Raw genomic sequence first — 18,491 nt, 5'->3', positions numbered from 1 at the left:
GATTACTATGTTCTTGTTTGACAGGTGAAATGGGACTCATGGTAGTTGAAACCTTGAAACTTGGCATTGCTGTTCTAAATGGAGGTAACTCAGTTGTTCAACAGGTAACTATATTTTATGAATGTATATCTTTGAATGCATTTGGTTTTGAGAATGTCAATTTTTACTTTTTGGAGCATGGGCATTTGAGAATTACTGCTCAGGGGAAAAAATCCTTTCAGTAGAATGAATAAATAAGGCAATTTTGGCATATGTCAAGTAAAAAGTGATGGGAAATTCTTTAAAAATGTGTTCCTGGTCAGTTTTGTCATAAAAAAAAAATCTCTGGCCAGTTTCAATGCAGGTTGTCTTCAACTATTCCTTTTCAGAAAATGCTGGATTATCTGAAGGAGAAAAAAGATGCTGGATTCTTTCAGTCTCTGTCTGGCTTAATGCAGTCTTGCAGGTAAGACACAAAGCACTACACTTTAACTCCCTCATGATGCACATTTGCACATAGAAGTTGGAAATTTATTTTATCCATGTCACCTTTAGGTGAAAATATTATGAACCAGAGCTTGGAAATAACTAGTTGATTGACCCATTAGATTTTTCTGACAATGTGGCTCAGCAACGTAGATCTCCCTAATAAAGATGAACTTAGTGGTGAGCTGTGCAATAACAGGTTGATTTGAATCACAAAGTCACAGAATAACAAAATTGTAGGGGCCACATACCATACAGAATCACACTATGAGCCGATTAGAGAACTAAAATTATCTGGAGAAGTCCCTTTCTCTGTCCTACCACCATTGCAGGCTTGTTTGGTGGGAACAAGGGAGATGACTTTCTCTGTAGTTGCCAGACATTGGAATTCCCTTCCTAGAGAGGCCAGGATGGTCCCAAACTTTTTTCTTTCTAATGGCAGGTCAAAACATTTCTGTGCCACCAGGCTTTCACTAACTAACTAGGGATGGACTTTTAATACTCTGTGGTTGTGTTTTTAAAGCTGGTATACAATCGTTTAATGTATTTCAATATGTTTAATTGCTTTTTAAAAATGATGTCTATACTTTTAATGCTTTTGTGTTGTTTTTAAAATGTGGTTAGCTGCTTTGAGTCCCATTATTGGGAGAAACGCAGGATACAAATGAATAAAATAATAGTAATAACAACTAAGGCACTCCCAAGAGATGGTCATCAAGCCTCTGTTTAAAGATTTCAAAGAAAGAGAGCCCACAATCCCCCCCCCCAGGCAGTCTTTTCCACTGCTAACAGCTCTTACTATCAGGAAATACTTAATGTTTAGATGGAATCTTTTTTCTTATAATTTGATTGGTTTGTGTCCTTGTTTCTGGAGCAGCACAAAACAAACTTGTTCTATATCATGTATGAGAACCCTTTGGATATTTAAAGACATGTGCAGGCAGGGAATTTATTTGCTTAGATCTCAAGCATATATAACTGTTACAGAATGTGAAGCCCTTTAGGCCCACCATACACCTATTGGACTTTCTGGGAGAGTGAGGAATGTTATGGCTCTCTACAATAGTTTTTCTCTATTGACTTAGTTCTGGTTCCTATTTTACATTATTGTATAATATGCAATATTGCATATTTTTATTTGAGGTGAGTTGCAGTGAATATATTTGCAATCCTTCAATGTGTTTATTGTTATTTACACAGTATTAGGCACTTGGATATTCAAGTGAAATATTTCCCACAACTTCCCTATATTTTCCCCTCTCTTGGGTTCTCTCCCTCTCTCCATTCATGCCCCTTCTGCTTTCCATCCATTCCCTGATCTGAGGAGTTCGTTCAGGGTGGAGTTATTAGCTTGGATTCTACATTTTATAATAGATGTTGTTTCTGTTGACGTTCCATTGTTTTGGCAGGATCTCAATGCAGACAAATGCTACAGAGTTCTCTGCGACATGGATACTTTGGAGCAAATTCCATGGAACTTCTTTAAATAGTTTAGAACATTTATTCTAAACATTTGGGCATTTGGATATTTAAATGAAAAGATTTTCTGTTCCCTTCTTTCCTTCTCTCTTGGCTTCTCTTCTACCCTCTCCTTTCTTCCTTCTCCTTTCCTCCCACATTTCTCATTCTGCTTCTCACTCACAAACCCACCTCCTTCTTCAGTGGATCCCATATTTTACAAATTGCTGCACTAGCAATGGACTGTGCCCTCCAGCTGAAATTAACACTTTGTTCCTTACTGATCTTTAACACAATATGTTATTAAACTTTAACAAGGCATTCAAAAGAGAACTAAATAGTGTACATGCTGGCAGGGGTGGGATGTAGAAGGAAGACAAGAGAGATTCAGAGCAGTGAGAAAACTCACTTGGACTGGTGATGGCACACTCTCCAGATGTATTTAACTCCCACCGTCTCCAGGCAACAATTGTTATTATGGACATTAGGGAGAGGGGGAATCCAGATTGGAGGAAGGCAATTTTAAAATGACAAAAAGAGTACTTCTGAAGGTGCCAATAATAAAATATGTCCCTCCGATCAGCAACTGCAACCTCCATGCCATTCTCTGTAAATCGTATGGAGCGTGAACATTTTAAATAATGAGTTAATGAGAAGTCACTTGACTAGTTAACCTATTTCAATGTGCCCGTGTTAATGAATGGGTGTTAGAATTGAATTAATTATGAAACCTAATTTTCCAAGCTGTGTTGTGAACAGGGATTGGATAGGGAAGGTCAGAGCATGTTCTTAGTTCTTTAGTAGAGAACAGGTACAAACCTGAGCATCCATCCAATTGAACCCAAATGTAGGACCTTTTCCATAACTGACCATTTCAAGAATAATGTCTAGAATAATAGTCTAGATGGGATTACATCATAACATTCTCATTTCTGTGGTTATACTTATACACGGATTTTTATACACAGATTCAAGCATACACGGTTTGAAAATGTCCCAAAAAAGTATAAATTTCAAATATCAAACCTTGATGTTCCATTTTTTATAAGGGATGCCATTTTGCTATGACATTATATTTAATGGGACTTGAGCATCCACGGATTTTGTTATACACGGGGGATCTTGGAACCAAATCCCAGCGTATAACAAGGGTCCACTGTAAAATGTCAGTGATCCAGTAATGTGTGTACAGCTCCATTTTTTTTCCTGAAAACATCTCCACAGAATGTCAGGCTTCTCTTTCACTTTCATTTTTTTTTCAAGTAGTGAATGGCTTTGTTATAAATTAATGTTCTTTTTTATCCTTCGATCACCTTTTAAAGTTTAAAGCTCCAAATTTTCAAACAAAAGTTTTAAAATTAGATAAATTCAAAAAGCAATATTGGTTTCTTCAGTACTGAAGAATAGGGCCTAAATCCAGTTGTTGTCCAAACTACAGTTGAAAGAAATAGGTTTATATAAGTATTGGCTACCATTTAGCTGTTGATGGAATGGATCTAATCGAGTTTTTTGTGGGGTTTTTGGGCTACGTGACTATGTTCTGGAAGAGTTTATTCCTGACGTTTCATCTGCATCTGTGGCTGGCATCTTCACAGAATGGTGAGATGGAGGTGTGTGGGGTATATATACTGTGTGACCCTTGGTTGAGAGGAAGTGATTTCCATGTTAATCTGTGTTGGTCTGTTGGTGAATGGCCAGGCCTCAGGATGGGAGGAATGTGCGAGAAGGCTTTGTGTCTATTTAATTAGTGATCCATTGTCTGCTGGGAAACCCTCTGACCTGGGGTGATGTTCATTTGTATGAGCTGAGTCTTGATGTTGGTGTTCTTCAGGACTGGTTGCCAAACTTGGTTTACTTTAAGAGTTTCCTCTTTCCTGTTGAAGTTGTCCAGGTGTTTGTGGATCTAATCTAGTTTTGACTAGCAATTGGATTTAGGCCAAATTTATCACAAGTACTACTCATCTTGTTCCTGAAAGGGCAGGTCAACTTGGATGGAAAACTGCCAAGGAATCCCAGGTGCCAGAAGCTCTATTTCAGATGCAGGAACTGTCAAAACCAGTCCTGGGTGTTCATTGCATAAAAAACCCCTAATTGTGTTGAACTACAACTCCCTTCATCTTCAGATAGTTTGGTGGTTCAAGGTTAGTGGGAACTGTAGTCCAGCCCACATGGAGAGTGTTACAAGACAGATCTAATGGTTTCTGCCAATACCTCTAGCTACCTGGCACCAGGGCATTATGTACATGGCTCAGCGGCTGTACAAGCTAAACTAGATGCTTCCCCTCAGCCAGCAGGGCCGTTATCATAACAAAGCAACAGGATATAAGCAATTAGTGAGTACCTTCTGGTAAGACCCCATCTGAATGGTTGTTTAGATTAAGTATGTAATCCTACACATTGAATTCTCATCTGAAGGTCTTGTCCCTTCATTTCATATGTAAAATTATGGTTGAGAAGCTGCCAAATTTCACAGTTCATTAAAGACTTTGTTGAAGCATCGAGAAACCAGTATCCCATACCTTACCAAAAGTGCTGTCTTCTGAAAGATTTATTTTCATGTCACCATATTCACACTCTGTTTGCACCAGTATCAACAGTTTCATAGAATCATAGCACTGGAAGAGACCACAAGGGCCATTCAGTCTGTCCTCCTGCCATGTAGGGATAGACATTCAAAACACTCCCAACAGATGGCCATCCAGCCTCTGTTTAAAAACCTCCAAAGAAGGAGATTCTGCCACTCTCTGAGGCAGCATATTTCACTGTCTAACAACTTTTACTGTCAGGAGGTTCTTCCTAAATTTTGCGTGGAATCTTTTTTCCTGTAGTTTGAATCCATTGCTCCATGTCCTAGTGTTTGGAGCAGCAGAAAACAAGATTGCTCCATCCTCAATATGACATCCCTTCAAATATTTAGAAATGGCTATCATGTCACCTCTTAACCTTCTCTTCCTCAGGCTAAAAATACCTAGGTCCCTAACATGTTTCTCATAGGCCATGGTTTCCAGAACTTTCACCACTTGTATACTGTAAAGCAGGCTTGAGTTACTAAGATCCTGTGGCTCTTTTGAAGCCAGTCAAACATTTATCACTGAATTCAGTAAGCTTAAAGTTTCAGCTTTCAGAATTATTCTTTTTAAACATCTAGAAGTCACTTTCTAGTTTGCATGTTTTGTTTATTGTGACTGTACTCAAGCAGTTCAGGGTCTCTCTGTTGCTATTAGATACAGCAATCCTTTCTCAACTATCTTTTTCTTTGTTTGTTGAAGTGTTCTTGACTTGAATGCCTTTGAGAGACAAAATAAAGCAGAAGGCCTTGGGATGGTTACTGAAGAAGGAACACGTAAGTATAATAAATGCAATGCATCTAGATCAGATAAGGTTTACATTTCATTTCCCCCCCTTTTAACACCAAAATTGTCAGTTTTTCAAAGGTTTTATTTATTGATAGTTTCATTAAGATAATGAATTAATAAGCTCTTACCTTTTTTTAAGTTTCCAAAAGAAACAGTTAAACAAAAGATATCATGTAACTTCTAACTTGCTTATCCTATATTCTTATTATTTTTCTTTAATCCACAGTCATCGTACGTGAGCGTGGTATGTTTGGGTTTACAGCTTTTGGTGCTATTGTGTGTTGCAAATACCGAAAGAAATCTTCTTTAATTGCATCTTTCCTGACATCTTTTAGGTTTAGTTTCATGGTCTGCAACCAGTTGCGTGTTGAGCTTGGAGAAACAATCTGATGCTTAATTAAAGAAGTGTCTTTCATATTTAAGGCATGGTTTGATAATGACTAACCATTTCCTATTAGATCTTTAGTCCTGTAGTTTTGATCATGAATGCTTTCGAGTGCTAAATATTTTGGCTTTGCTTTTTCTGTTTCATAGTTCGTTTTTATCATTCTCCCCAATACATTTCTTTTAAAAATTACTGTAAATAAACTTACAGTATTTGCTTTTTTTATTAAAATCACTTAGTTTGAAGGATGCTGTTGGAAAACTATTTGTTCTGCATGTTTAAAAGGGTACCAATGATTTCATAATTCATTGTACTGTGTATTTTCAAGGTGAGAAAGTACTACAGAATGATGAGTTTACTAAAGATCTGTTTAGATTTTTACAACTGCTGTGTGAAGGTCATAACAATGGTAAGTGGGCTGCAATAAGTTTCATCAATTTACTTTTTCATTTAAATGCTTCTTTAGACAGAAGAAACAAATTGTTACCCTTTTGATTTAAACTGATTATGAGACCTTCCGCAAGAAGAATTAATTAATTTTTTTAAAGTGATACTTTAATATTTTCAAAAACAGTTTGAACATAAGGTTTTCTACTTAGAAATCAAGTTGTGATTCTGTAGGCAGCAAGTCTCCAGATTTATCTCACTCAGTGGGAACAAAACAAGATAAAACTTTTGAAAGTTCATCCTCACAAGGAGAATGGAATAAACAAGATTTATATCTCTACTCTTGTTTACATTCTATGCAATTCAGTTAACTACAGTACTGTAAACTATATCTCATCTACAAAACATAACATTTCTTTCAACATAATTGAACATTTCTATTTGAATGTGTATGTGTGTATGAAAAATGTTATGAATATTTTGTATTTATTATTTTAATTGATTTTTCTTCCAGATTTTCAGAACTATTTACGTACTCAGATGGGAAACACCACAACAGTCAATATTATTATTAGCACAGTTGATTATCTCTTACGTCTTCAGGTAGGATGGAGAGTATTTTATTTTATTCCCATTATTTCACTCTGTACTTTAAAAATCCCCATTTCATAAGCCTTTGGCGTTTACCATTGTGGGTGATTTTATCCCTGCTTCTCTTAGACCTGTATACTTGTCTTGCTCCTACATTTGTGGGTTTTATGTTGTGATTCATTGTTTTAATTGTACTTTGGATTTTGTTATAGACAGTGTGGCAGTTTGATTGGAAACATATCTGGAAGATAACTCATTCTGATGAGTATTCATTGATTCATCCCGTCCAAAAGTGTGGCAGGGTGTGTAGATGCTTCAAATATCCAGTTAAATCATGACTCCCAGATTTTTTTTGGGGGGGGGGTCTTGCTTCTGTGTATAAAACAGGACTGAGTCATAGGGGTAAAATGGAGTGGAGAATATATGGCCTACCAAACGTTGATGGACTGAAGCTTCTATCAACCCTAATCAACATACCCAGCGGTTAGCATCTGGGGGAGCTATATATCCTCCATCCCACCTCAGGAAGTAGAAACAATACAGCCAAACTGTTTGAATAAATAAGCTGCAGTTTATTAACCAAACTTTCAACTCATTTAGTATACAAAGGCAGGAACACTAGTATTAAGATATGTAGCTCAACTCACACAGTATCCAAGTCAGCAGGGCAAAACTAACATGTGGGAGGCAACCCTTGAAGCATGGCTGTGGCATTGTGAATGGAGCACTAGCATTTGAAATAATGCTAACATCTTTAAGCAACTCCAGGAAATGAGAAACATAACATGATCTCCTGAGTATGTCAATTATTATCCCAAACTAAACAAAGGCAATGCAGGCTTTTTGAAACTGATTAGGAAGTTGTGGCCTTATAAGCTATATGGGGTGTTTTGACCATCCCATAGAGATCAAGTATAATATTTATCCTTTTAGGAAGATGTTCAGCTAAATGCAACTACAAATGCACCACCATTTCAAGCAGGTTTATTCCCTCGTTTGAAAGGGTTACTTTGTTGATTAGTAGATCTTCTGATAATATCAGGTACCAATCAAAGGTTAGGAAGATAATTACATCTATGGAGAATTTTCTGTGGTGGTACTCTAATTGTGTGGCATTCTTTCTAATCACGTTTGCTGCGGCTGTTCTGGATATTTTGCATATTTGAATGAATTATTTTAAGCTGGTTTGGTTTAACACAAATCATGAACCATTTTGAAGGCCAATCTTAAGTGGATAGAAAGGCTGGCACTTCATGATATTTTATGGCACTATATTATGGATGAAAATAACATGTATATTTCCTTTCATGCACCTTTATAGTTTTACTTCCTAAGTCGGAGCATTTAGCTTTTGACTACTGGCTTTTAATATTCAGATGTTGCATAGGCTGCATCCACACTGCAAAAATAATCTAGTTTGACAACACTTTAATTGCCATGGTTCAATGGTATGATATTCTGAAAATTTTGGTTTTGTGAGGCATTTAGCCTTGTGTATCAGACAGCTCTGGTGCTACAACGAACCACAATTCCCAGAATTCCATAGCCCTGGCCCATGGCAGTTAAAGTGGTCTCGAACTGGATTATTTCTGAAGTGTTGAGCCATAAATATTAACATAATGTGTTATATAAATATGTTGTCATCATCATCATTATCATCAACAATACATGAATATATATTAATTGTGTAGGTCCTGTCTGATGCTACAAGAATAAGTTGGACAGTGACTCCCCAGATCTTGTCCAGAGCCTCAAGACTGTTGAAAATGTTGATTAGCAACACATTTTTATGTGGTTAGCCCTAGTTAGTACTTGGATAGAAGACTGCCAGTGGGTTCCAGGTGCTGTAGGCTGGTTGGTTTGCCTGAGAAAACCCTATGAAATCCATGGGATCATTATAAGACAGGCTACTTGAAAGCACATACACACAATCATCCACTGTCTAAAGCATCTTTATGCGATCCTGTGTTAGTATAGCAACAAAAAAATGTAGTGGGGGAAAAACCATCTTACTTATTCCTAGGAATCCATCAGTGACTTCTATTGGTACTACTCTGGAAAAGATGTAATTGATGAATCTGGACAACGTAACTTCTCTAAAGCTTTAGCTGTCACCAAGCAGATTTTTAATTCACTTACTGAATATATTCAAGTAAGTAGCATTTTTATCTGTGTTGTGTACATTAATATGTATGTGAGGAAATTATAGATTCTGAAGGATGCCTGCCCACACTGACATCTTTCAGTTCAGTTCTTTACTTACCTCCCAGAAGCACACTTCTGTATGACCAGAGATGTGGATGGGACCAATCCATCCTAATGGTCAAGCTGTCATGAAAAGCAGGTATTTGTAGAATGCTCAGTCCAGCTCTTATCTACACAATGCTTACATCCACAAAAGGTATTGTCTTCTTGCTAGTACGTAACCTCCAACATGTTTCCTGCTCTGCTTAGTTTATTTTACCAGACTGTAACATTTATCTTTAAAGCTTCCCATGCTTCTGTCTTTTACTTTGTCCCACTGTTCATTCTGCTTTTCCATGTTTCTTACTGAATATAAATGTCTCGGAATAGAGAAAAATATTGTTATAGAATTAGTTTAGAAAATATAGAGATTTGTAAATAATTTTTTATGATGGCAGGTGTAGTTAATTAACTTATTTGTTTATTTCTTAGATTATTGGCATAGATGCTTTAAATTTAAATTTAAAACATTTCCCCTTAAATTTAGGGTCCTTGCATTGGAAACCAGCAGAGCCTGGCTCACAGTAGATTATGGGACGCAGTTGTCGGCTTCCTTCATGTTTTTGCTAACATGCAAATGAAACTTTCTCAGGTAAATGTTATGGAGCAATTTTGCTGAATGTGTATGGTAAAGGTAAAATGGAGTAATATTAAAAGGTTGAAGTGAAGGCATGATCCATGTGGTTTTCTTACTCAAACTCTTATTTTTCACTTATAATTGATATTGGCGGTTTACAGACCGCCAAATAGTACGTATACAATACGTACTAGGGTTAGGAAGGGGCGGTGCTTCCGCACCCCCCTAACCCTAGTACGTATTGAATACGTACAAGATGGCGGCGCCCTGTTCATACGGGCGCAGCCATCTTTACGTACTGGACGCACAGCGTCCAGACGTGTCGCGCCGCTTGTGACGTAGCGAGCGCGCCCCTGGTGCCTCGCTACGTCGCAAACGCGACGGTAAAAGAAGCTCCATTTTGGAGCTTCTTTTTTCGGTCCGCGCGGGAGTCGGGCCGTCTGAAGGCTCCGGCTCCCCCGCGGACCTACTGGCGGCGGCGGCAGACCGCCGCAAAGCGGCGGTCTGTACCCCGCCACTGTAAATAGTTTTGAGTCCAGTGTAGGAGAAAAGTGGGAGATAAATAAATAAATGTTAGCCAAAATCCTCTTACAGGCATCGTTCTCCTAAAACTTTATTTAAGTTATGCTTATTGCACTGCATATATGTTAATTTTAATATAAGATGGCCAGTTTCATTTTTTGAAGCTGGCAGTGAGTGTAAGGGTCAGATGCTTTCCCCTGACGTTTACTTCGTCCTTAGTAGTCATTAGTACTTAGTGTTCTGCCACTTCCTATATGAGTCTGCCAGAAATCTGACATCTTCAAAGAAGGCCCTGTTGGACTTCCCAAAATCTCATCAGGGTAGGTTAGTGGGTACATGTAACAGGGCTTCCTATGTAGAAACCAAAGAAGTTGGGCTGGTTCCATCACTTTTAAGCTCCCAACAGGCAGACAAAATGGTGCTGCTCCACATGGCATTCAGTGCTTCAAATTGCTGTTTTGACAGTTTCAAAACAGGATTCTGTTATTGTTTTAGACTTGTTTTTATGACTTTTTAAAGAGTATTTTACTTTGTTTTTAAAATGTTTTTTATCTATGTATTGTTTTTATTGCTTATTTGCTTATTTGTTCATTGCCATCATGAATGATCAACAGGCTTGGTAAAGACCAGGGGTCTCCAAAAGTACGAACAATCTGGGAGAGAGGGGAGTGGAAGTTCCCAATGAAGCAACAATGAACTCTTGAAAAAGTTGCTTTAATTGTATTGAATGCAGCACATAACTGATTCGCCCATGCTTGTTGGTATAAAAATCCACTGTTAACTATGCCTCTACTGAAGATCCACAACTTGGAAAAGCGTTCTGCATACTCCTGGTATAGACTTCCTTCTTCACTTGAAAAAGAAACAAGTAAAAGGAGGAATGTTGATACTTGTGTGTAAAAAGTGTACAAAGAGGTGTGAAGTGGAGAGAGCAGGAAAAGAGCTGGGAATAGAGGTGACAGAGAAACCAGAAACAGTTTTAGACAAAGAAGCAAGATGGACAGAGAAGACGCAATTGAGACTGGGAAGTAGGATGTAGGATCAGACAGAGGCGTGAAGGTGAAAATAAAATTAAAGCAAAAGACAGTAGTGATAAAAAGAGGTAAACAAAACAGTGAAGGTTAGGATGGAAGAAGAATGAAGTGAGAAAGAAATAGAAGGAGAATTGGCAGAGCAAGAAAAGGGATAGAAGGAAGTGCAGTTGAGACTGAGAAGCAGGAAGCAGAATGAGAAAGATGAGGGATAATAAAAATCCAAAGCACCTAAATTTGTGCTGGTTTGAGATTATGTTCTTTTCTTAGTTTTTTTTAATGTTTATTCTGTTTATTCTGTAGGATTCTAGTCAGATTGAACTGCTGAAGGAGCTATTGGATCTTCTGAAGGATATGGTGGTGATGCTGTTGTCACTACTTGAAGGTTATTTGGGTTTTGTATACTTCTTGTTTCCACTGCTATGGAATCCAAACATCACCAGAAAAAAAATTATGTTTGGATTTTAAAAAAATATATTTTTTTGTAAATTTATCCTTAATTTTTTTGATTTGTTTGTAAATCCTTTAATATAGTCAACAGGTCAGAATTTTAATTTAAGTTTATATTATTTAAGCCCACTGTAGTCATTCTGTTTAGTAATCTTAAATGAGAAATAAGTGCAGTGTGTGTGTGTGTGTATATATATATATATATATATAGAGAGAGAGAGAGAGAGAGAGAGAGATTGAAATTTGGTACTAAAGAAAGACTGTTCAAATAAAAATGAGAATAAAAAGCTATTTCTAAAGATACATATTGAATGATCATATTTTCAGTATATATTTTAATAAATTGAGTAACGATGTTTAAATTTACAATACAGGTAATGTTGTAAATGGCACAATTGGAAAACAGATGGTGGATACTCTGGTTGAATCATCTAGCAATGTAGAAATGATCTTGAAGTTCTTTGACATGTTTCTCAAACTGAAAGATCTAACAAGTTCTGAAGCATTCAAAGAGTATGATCCAGAAAGTAAAGGCATAATCTCAAAGAAGGAATTCCAGAAAGCCATGGAAGGTCAAAAGCAATATACACAATCAGAGATTGAGTTCCTGTTGTCGTGTGCAGAAACTGATGAAAATGACATGTTTAATTATGTTGATTTTGTTGAAAGATTTCATGAGCCAGCCAAAGATATTGGTTTTAATGTGGCAGTACTCTTAACAAATCTTTCAGAACACATGCCAAATGATTCACGGCTTCAAACTTTATTAGATCCAGCAGAAAGTGTCCTTAACTATTTTGAGCCTTATCTGGGACGCATTGAGATAATGGGTGGTGCCAAGAAGATAGAACGGGTTTATTTTGAGATCAGTGAATCCAGTAGGACACAGTGGGAAAAGCCTCAAGTAAAAGAATCAAAACGGCAGTTTATTTTTGATGTTGTAAACGAAGGTGGAGAACAAGAGAAAATGGAACTTTTTGTCAACTTTTGTGAGGATACAATTTTTGAAATGCAGTTGGCATCTCAGATCTCTGAATCAGACACACTTGACAGACCTGAGGAGGAGGAGGAAGATGAATACTGCTATGTGAGGGAAGTTGGTGAAGATGAGAAAGAAGAACAGGCTCTTGAATCAGCTTCAGCTTTTGCATTAGCATGTGCCACACTGAAGAAAAATGCTGCCACCATTATTAAAACAATTAGGTTGAAAAACCTAAGAAAACAGTATAGAAAAGTAAGAAAGATGACTTTAAAAGAATTGGTGAAAGTGTCCTTTTCCTTTCTCTGGATGCTATTTGTAGGATTCTTCCAAATGTTTTTTGCTATAGTCTGGGGTGTTTTCCAGATTCTTTGGAGCACTGTGTTTGGGGGGCGGCTTAGTGGAAGGAGCCAAAAATATAAGAGTTACCAAAATTTTAGGAGACATGCCTGATCCAACACAGTTTGGAATCCATGACGATGTCCTTGAATCAGAGAAAACTGAAGTTACAGAACATGGCATTACAGCTGAAATTGTTCAATTTGTAAAAAATGAAAAAGAAGAAAGTGACATTCTGTCTGACATTTTTTGCATTCATACAAAGAAAGAAAGTGGATCAAAACATGCCCATGAGGTTGGCCTTGGAGATATTGCAGATATTATTGGATCAGAAACACCTCCTTCCTTGGAAAGTGCAGTTCACAAGAAGAAAAAGGCACAGGTAGAGAAAACATTAAATGCACTGTGTTAATACAATACTGTATTTTACTTTTAAATCTGCTTCTTTAATTTGTCCTAAGCATTCCTGAAATTGTGTACATAGCTTTAATCTTGTGAAATAAAAGTTTCAGATAACACATTCTGGTTTAAAGTTCATTCAGGGTGTAGCTATATCAAGCTATATCTTCAAAGCCTTTACCTCTTCTTACATAGAAGATACATCTTTTCATGCCAATACAAATGGTAGGCCATTTTTGTTTTACATTAGAGATTATAGGTCTGGTTCTTGAGATACTATCCTGAAAATCAGTTAGAGGCAAATTCATGAAATGGATTTTCAGTGCCCTCTTCCTTCTCCTGCCACTCACATCATAGCCCACTCCATTCAGTGAGGTTCTTGAATCCACAAATGAAAATTTTGGGTGGGCTGAGAAACTACCAGGAAGGGGTACATAATCTATTTTACATCAGTCCTTGTGTGGCTGTGAAATTCCTTGTCATGACTAATTAATAGCTTCTAATTGTTTGCATAAATATTAGTTAAATTTTAATAGTCTATTTTATTTGTAATGGTGCTTCTCTCTTACAATATAATTCTGTACATACTGGTAATTACTCAGAAGTAAATCAGCAAATCTGAATAAGAATTACTCTAAATCTAAAGCTGTGCAAGATTACCTTTTGTTTTTTTTAATTTGATTTAACCACTGCTGATGTTCTGTGAGCTGTAGTTTCATCATTTTGATTGTTTTTGTAAGCCATTTTTGAAAGCTACCACATTAAAAGACAGGAAATAATATTTCTAAGATATGAGTGGGCAAAGTGCGGTCCTCCAGTTGATACAGGACTGCAACTTCCAGCAGCCCTAATCAGTATAGCCAAAGGTGAGTAATCATGGAAATTGGAGTCTACTAAATCTGGAGAGGTAAAAGTTGTCCAGCCCTGCTTTAAATAAATCAGTATGTTCTTTCACACACCATTGGATGGGGGCCTAATTTTTTTTTTTGGCAGGTTTATCTTATAATCTCTAATAGTATAATTGTTGTGTGTACTAGATTATAAGAAGTTTTCAGTTCATTTGATATTTGTCCCTTTTTGTAGTTTTGAAATCAAATATGTTTGGCTCTGTATAAAATTAATATGCAGTGTACTTCTGACATTTTTCAGACAGGTGAAATTGGAAAGGATGATGAATCAGAAACAAGAACAGAATCTGAGAAGGCTGAGTAAGCTATATTTAGCTATATGTTCTTGTCATGATTGTTTTAATGTTTCAGTATACCTCAGTGAATTAGCTTCAGACAGACCTCAAGTTCAACTTGAATATGTATGTTTAAAAGCTGTTAGTTTTAAAGCCGTCCACAAATCTTAAAAGAAACACAAGCTTCCTTTAAAAAAAAAATTCAAAGGGGGGGGCAGGAGGGGTGCAATCCTTTGAAATCCTTGATTATTCCTCTTTATTACTTGTATTTAAAACTCAAATTTTAAAAGAAAGAGAGGATACAATCCAGTCAGTTGATATCCAGATGTAAGAGGTTACATTCCTTCTATTGTTATTAACTGCAATTGAGTCAACTTTGACTTATGATGACCCTATGAATGAAAGACTTCCAAGTCACCCTGTCATCATCAACAGTCTACTCTGGGCTTGCAGACCCAGGGCCATGGCTTCCTTGACTGAGTCTATCTATCTGGATTGTGGACTTTCTCTTTTTCTACTGCCTTGTGCCATAAATAAATAAAAAAATACCAATCATTATTATCTTTTCTAGTGAGTCATGTCTTCTGATGATATTGCCGAAGTACAACAGTCTCTGTTTAGTCTTGGCTTCTAGGGAGAATTCATGCTTGATTTGTAATCAGTGTTTTTACTTCTGTCTTTTAAAATTATTGTAACCCGCCATGAATCCCACTGGGGGAGAAAGATAGGATATTAGTAAATAACTAATTAAATTCACTCTAGGAACCATTCTTTTGCCTTTTTAGCAGTCCACAATATTCATAGAACCCTTCTTCAGCACCACATTTCAAATGAGATGAATTTCTTACTATCAGTTTGCTCCATTATCTGGCTTTCACAATCATACATAGAAAATGGATATACGATGATATTTTTAGTATCTAATGATATATCTTTACGCTTCAAGATCTTGTAGACAAGAGTGGGACATTTTGTGTCAGATAATTACACAATGTTTTACTCAGGATATGAAAATCTAAGAAGAAATGGGATGACATTAATAGTGAGGAAAGATATAGCGCAAAGTCTGACCAAATAATATCAATCAGGAAAACCCACTTGAAGACAGGAATATGTGTTGTACAGCTTTGGAATTTCCTTTCACCTCTCAGCATGTGAACAGCTGAACATCCTTTCAGTTTCATCATTAGTCACATCATTAGTCATAGTTGTCCTCTGCACTACCCTAGTAGCTTTCTGAGTGTGATCATACCTAGGAATTTCATCTTCTGGCACTATATCCTGTTTTACTTTGGATTGATATGTTGTTTTCATGGTAAAAGACATTCAAATAGGGTCTACTGTACCTCCTTCTGTGCAGTGCTAGCAAGTGTTAGCTATGGTGCCATTGCTGTTGTTTTTTAGAGATCCTCCACAGGGGCCACTTCCCACTGCTGCTGCTGTCCAATAGTTGTTTGGCACATTTAGTCTGGCTCCTCAGCAAATGTCTGTCTGACATGGGAGTCCCTACCAGCAGCACTGCTGCCATCAACATAGCCTCTTGCCTCACAGGAGTATGTAATCCCACCACTGCAGAAAAGAAGTGCCATTGAGACATTATTCCCTCTATAGTTTTTCATTATTGTTGATCATTCTCAGTAATCAAACTCTATAAAAGTGACATTTCCCACAATAACAACATTATTTCTGCAATTACATAAATATTCATTCCCTAGTATATTAAATTTTACTCTCTTATAACCTCTGGAATTGCAGGACACAAGACGGGTTATTGTTGTGTTCCCTAAGGCATCCACATATGACAAAAGAAAATTTATAGCCACCTCTGGCTACTTTCACTTCTATTATCCTCACTAAATTCGACATTTGCTATTGGGGTTTTGTCCTGAATACTGCAAATGAAATTTGCGGAGCTACGGGTCTGAGAACTTAAGGAAAAGTAGAAATGTAACTATTTTCTCACTTTGTTCTTACATACAACAATAGAGAAGGGATTTTACTCCCTACTGGTAAATTTAAAGAGCTAGGTGCATTGTTTTAGTTTTCTGCATTTTGTGTGAAAATTTTGTTCATACAAAAACGTTTTTCACATCAAACAGTATTTTTTGTGCAAAATACTTTTCTTGTACACTCATGTTTTGTACAAAGCCCACAATGGGGCATGGGAGGAAAGGTTTGCACAAAGCCCAGTGTTTTGCATAGTTTTTGCAAAAAGCCCTGAATCATCAAACATCTTGCAGCAGTTGACCATTTTATTGGGTGTCTGAGTGTATCCAGGGCAAGAAAATGTGTGAGTATTCTTTACTTCCCTGGAGAAAAGTGAAGAGGAGTAAGAGGATAAAGTTAACTTGACACACTAGAGTTTTCATCCTTGAAACACACAAACCTTGGTGCTTTAGTACAAAGAAGAAGGAATAGTTTTCTAATAACTGCCTTAAGAAATTAAGCTTGTTGAATTCAAAATCTGCCTAATGCCATCTCATTTCTTTCTGGCTAATACCAGCCAAAATATATCATCTTAGTTAACCTCTTTTGTATTGAATTTTATTTAAAAAATATAGATCTCTTTGTGGTTCCAAGCTAATTAAAACTAATGATACAGAAGTTACTTTAAATTGCTCCAGTTGGCAGTTTGCCCCATTTTCTAAGCCATTCAAATGTGCAATGGCTTTGGACTTTCTAGTTCAAGTTTGCTCTGAGGAACACTTTATGAGTGGATCTGAGACTCTAGAAGGCCACAGTCTCTTCTCTTCTTTCCCCTTTTTTGTCTTCTGTTTTTATTTTCTTTCAATTAAAACCAGTTTTACTCATGCTTAGAGCAGATCCATTGCAATCAGTGGAACTTCAGTGAATCATGACTTATTTGTCCCCTCAACTAGTTCAGTTAAGCAGAGGTCTAAATCCAAATTTTTTAGTCTGACATAAAGAATTGTTTCATATTTCCCTCTCTATCTTTTGTATGATATGATTTCATATGGTTAGATTTATCCATTGCATAATTTTCAAGAAAGTTTAGCTTTAATTCTCTCTTAAAAAGTGAGATAGTTGTACCAGTTGTACAATAAATTTCAAAATTCATATTAGGTCAACCAAAAATGTGTGCCAGTTTTCAGGATCTCTAGATCCTTTTTGGGGGAACGATGCAAAAAGCAAAAAATGTTCAGGGGAAGGACACAAAGTTGATCTTAAAATCCTGAATTTTGCATGTTGTGTTGAGATGTAATGAGGAGGTAGAGTCTTCAGACACCCACCAGCTAGGAGCTGGAAAAGTAGAAATGTTTGATCTCTCATTTTGAAAATATAAAACCTCACTGTAAACCAGAACTGCCTCCATTTTGTGTGAAGATGACAGGCTCCTTTGACAGTGAAAAACAGAAAGCAATTAGGCACTTTGTGGTTTTTTGACAGTGCTGGAGATCATTTTAGTTGTTGGATTAAGTAAAGAAAATCCATAGAAGTGGGGTGGCTTTACATAGTGTTTGGAGAAAATGAATCCTCAGAGAATGAAGTTCCATTTCCAGGTTATTTAAAAAAATCATTTTCCTCCAGTGCAGGAAATTTAGCTAAATTTAGTGTTTTCCAAATCATAATAAAAACAAAACAAAACAAAAAGCAGCAACCCAAAGATGGCCATGTTGCCCATTGTATCTTAATCAAATTGCAGTACCAGGATCAGATTATTGCAGGGCTCTCTTGAATATTACCTCAAAACATGAAGTTTCAATATATGTCTTACGGCTACTAAGTGTGGCTAAACTCATCTTGTATTACCTTATCTGAACGCCTTTTGAATTAGGGGTAATAATAATAATAATAATATGTTTTATTTATAAACCGCTATTCCAAATAGATCATAGCGGTGTACAAGAAAATTATATAACAGTATAAGAAAAATCTACAATTAAGATACACTGTATCTTCAGGCTAGCCCCTGATGACGCTGGGCGGGCCTGCTCTCTCCCTCAACGGCCGAAAGATGACAGTTATGGAGGGAGGGCACTCTGTCTTCAGGCCAGCCCCTGATGACGCTGGGCCGGCCTGCTCTCTCCCTCAACGGCCGAAAGATGACAGTTATGGAGGGAGGGCACTCTGTCTTCAGGCCAGCCCCTGATGACGCTGGGCCGG

At 36.9% G+C, this 18,491-nt stretch overlaps 1 protein-coding gene across 1 annotated transcript in view; it reads left to right on the top strand.

Annotated features, from left to right (window-relative positions):
- Positions 1-18,491, top strand: part of RYR3 (ryanodine receptor 3) — a 423,771-nt gene that overhangs the window by 358,624 nt on the left and 46,656 nt on the right. Inside the window, 12 exon segments of the mRNA XM_042477733.1 lie at positions 25-104; positions 369-445; positions 5,193-5,266; positions 5,506-5,523; positions 5,993-6,073; positions 6,566-6,654; positions 8,666-8,794; positions 9,374-9,478; positions 11,320-11,401; positions 11,841-12,832; positions 12,834-13,166; positions 14,333-14,391. Coding sequence (XP_042333667.1) covers positions 25-104; positions 369-445; positions 5,193-5,266; positions 5,506-5,523; positions 5,993-6,073; positions 6,566-6,654; positions 8,666-8,794; positions 9,374-9,478; positions 11,320-11,401; positions 11,841-12,832; positions 12,834-13,166; positions 14,333-14,391 — 2,119 coding nt within the window.

The sequence above is a fragment of the Sceloporus undulatus genome, chromosome 1 (assembly GCF_019175285.1).
Source record: "Sceloporus undulatus isolate JIND9_A2432 ecotype Alabama chromosome 1, SceUnd_v1.1, whole genome shotgun sequence".
NCBI lineage: Eukaryota > Metazoa > Chordata > Lepidosauria > Squamata > Phrynosomatidae > Sceloporus > Sceloporus undulatus.
Note: the sequence above shows the minus strand (reverse complement) of the source record. Positions and strands in the feature narration are given on the sequence as shown.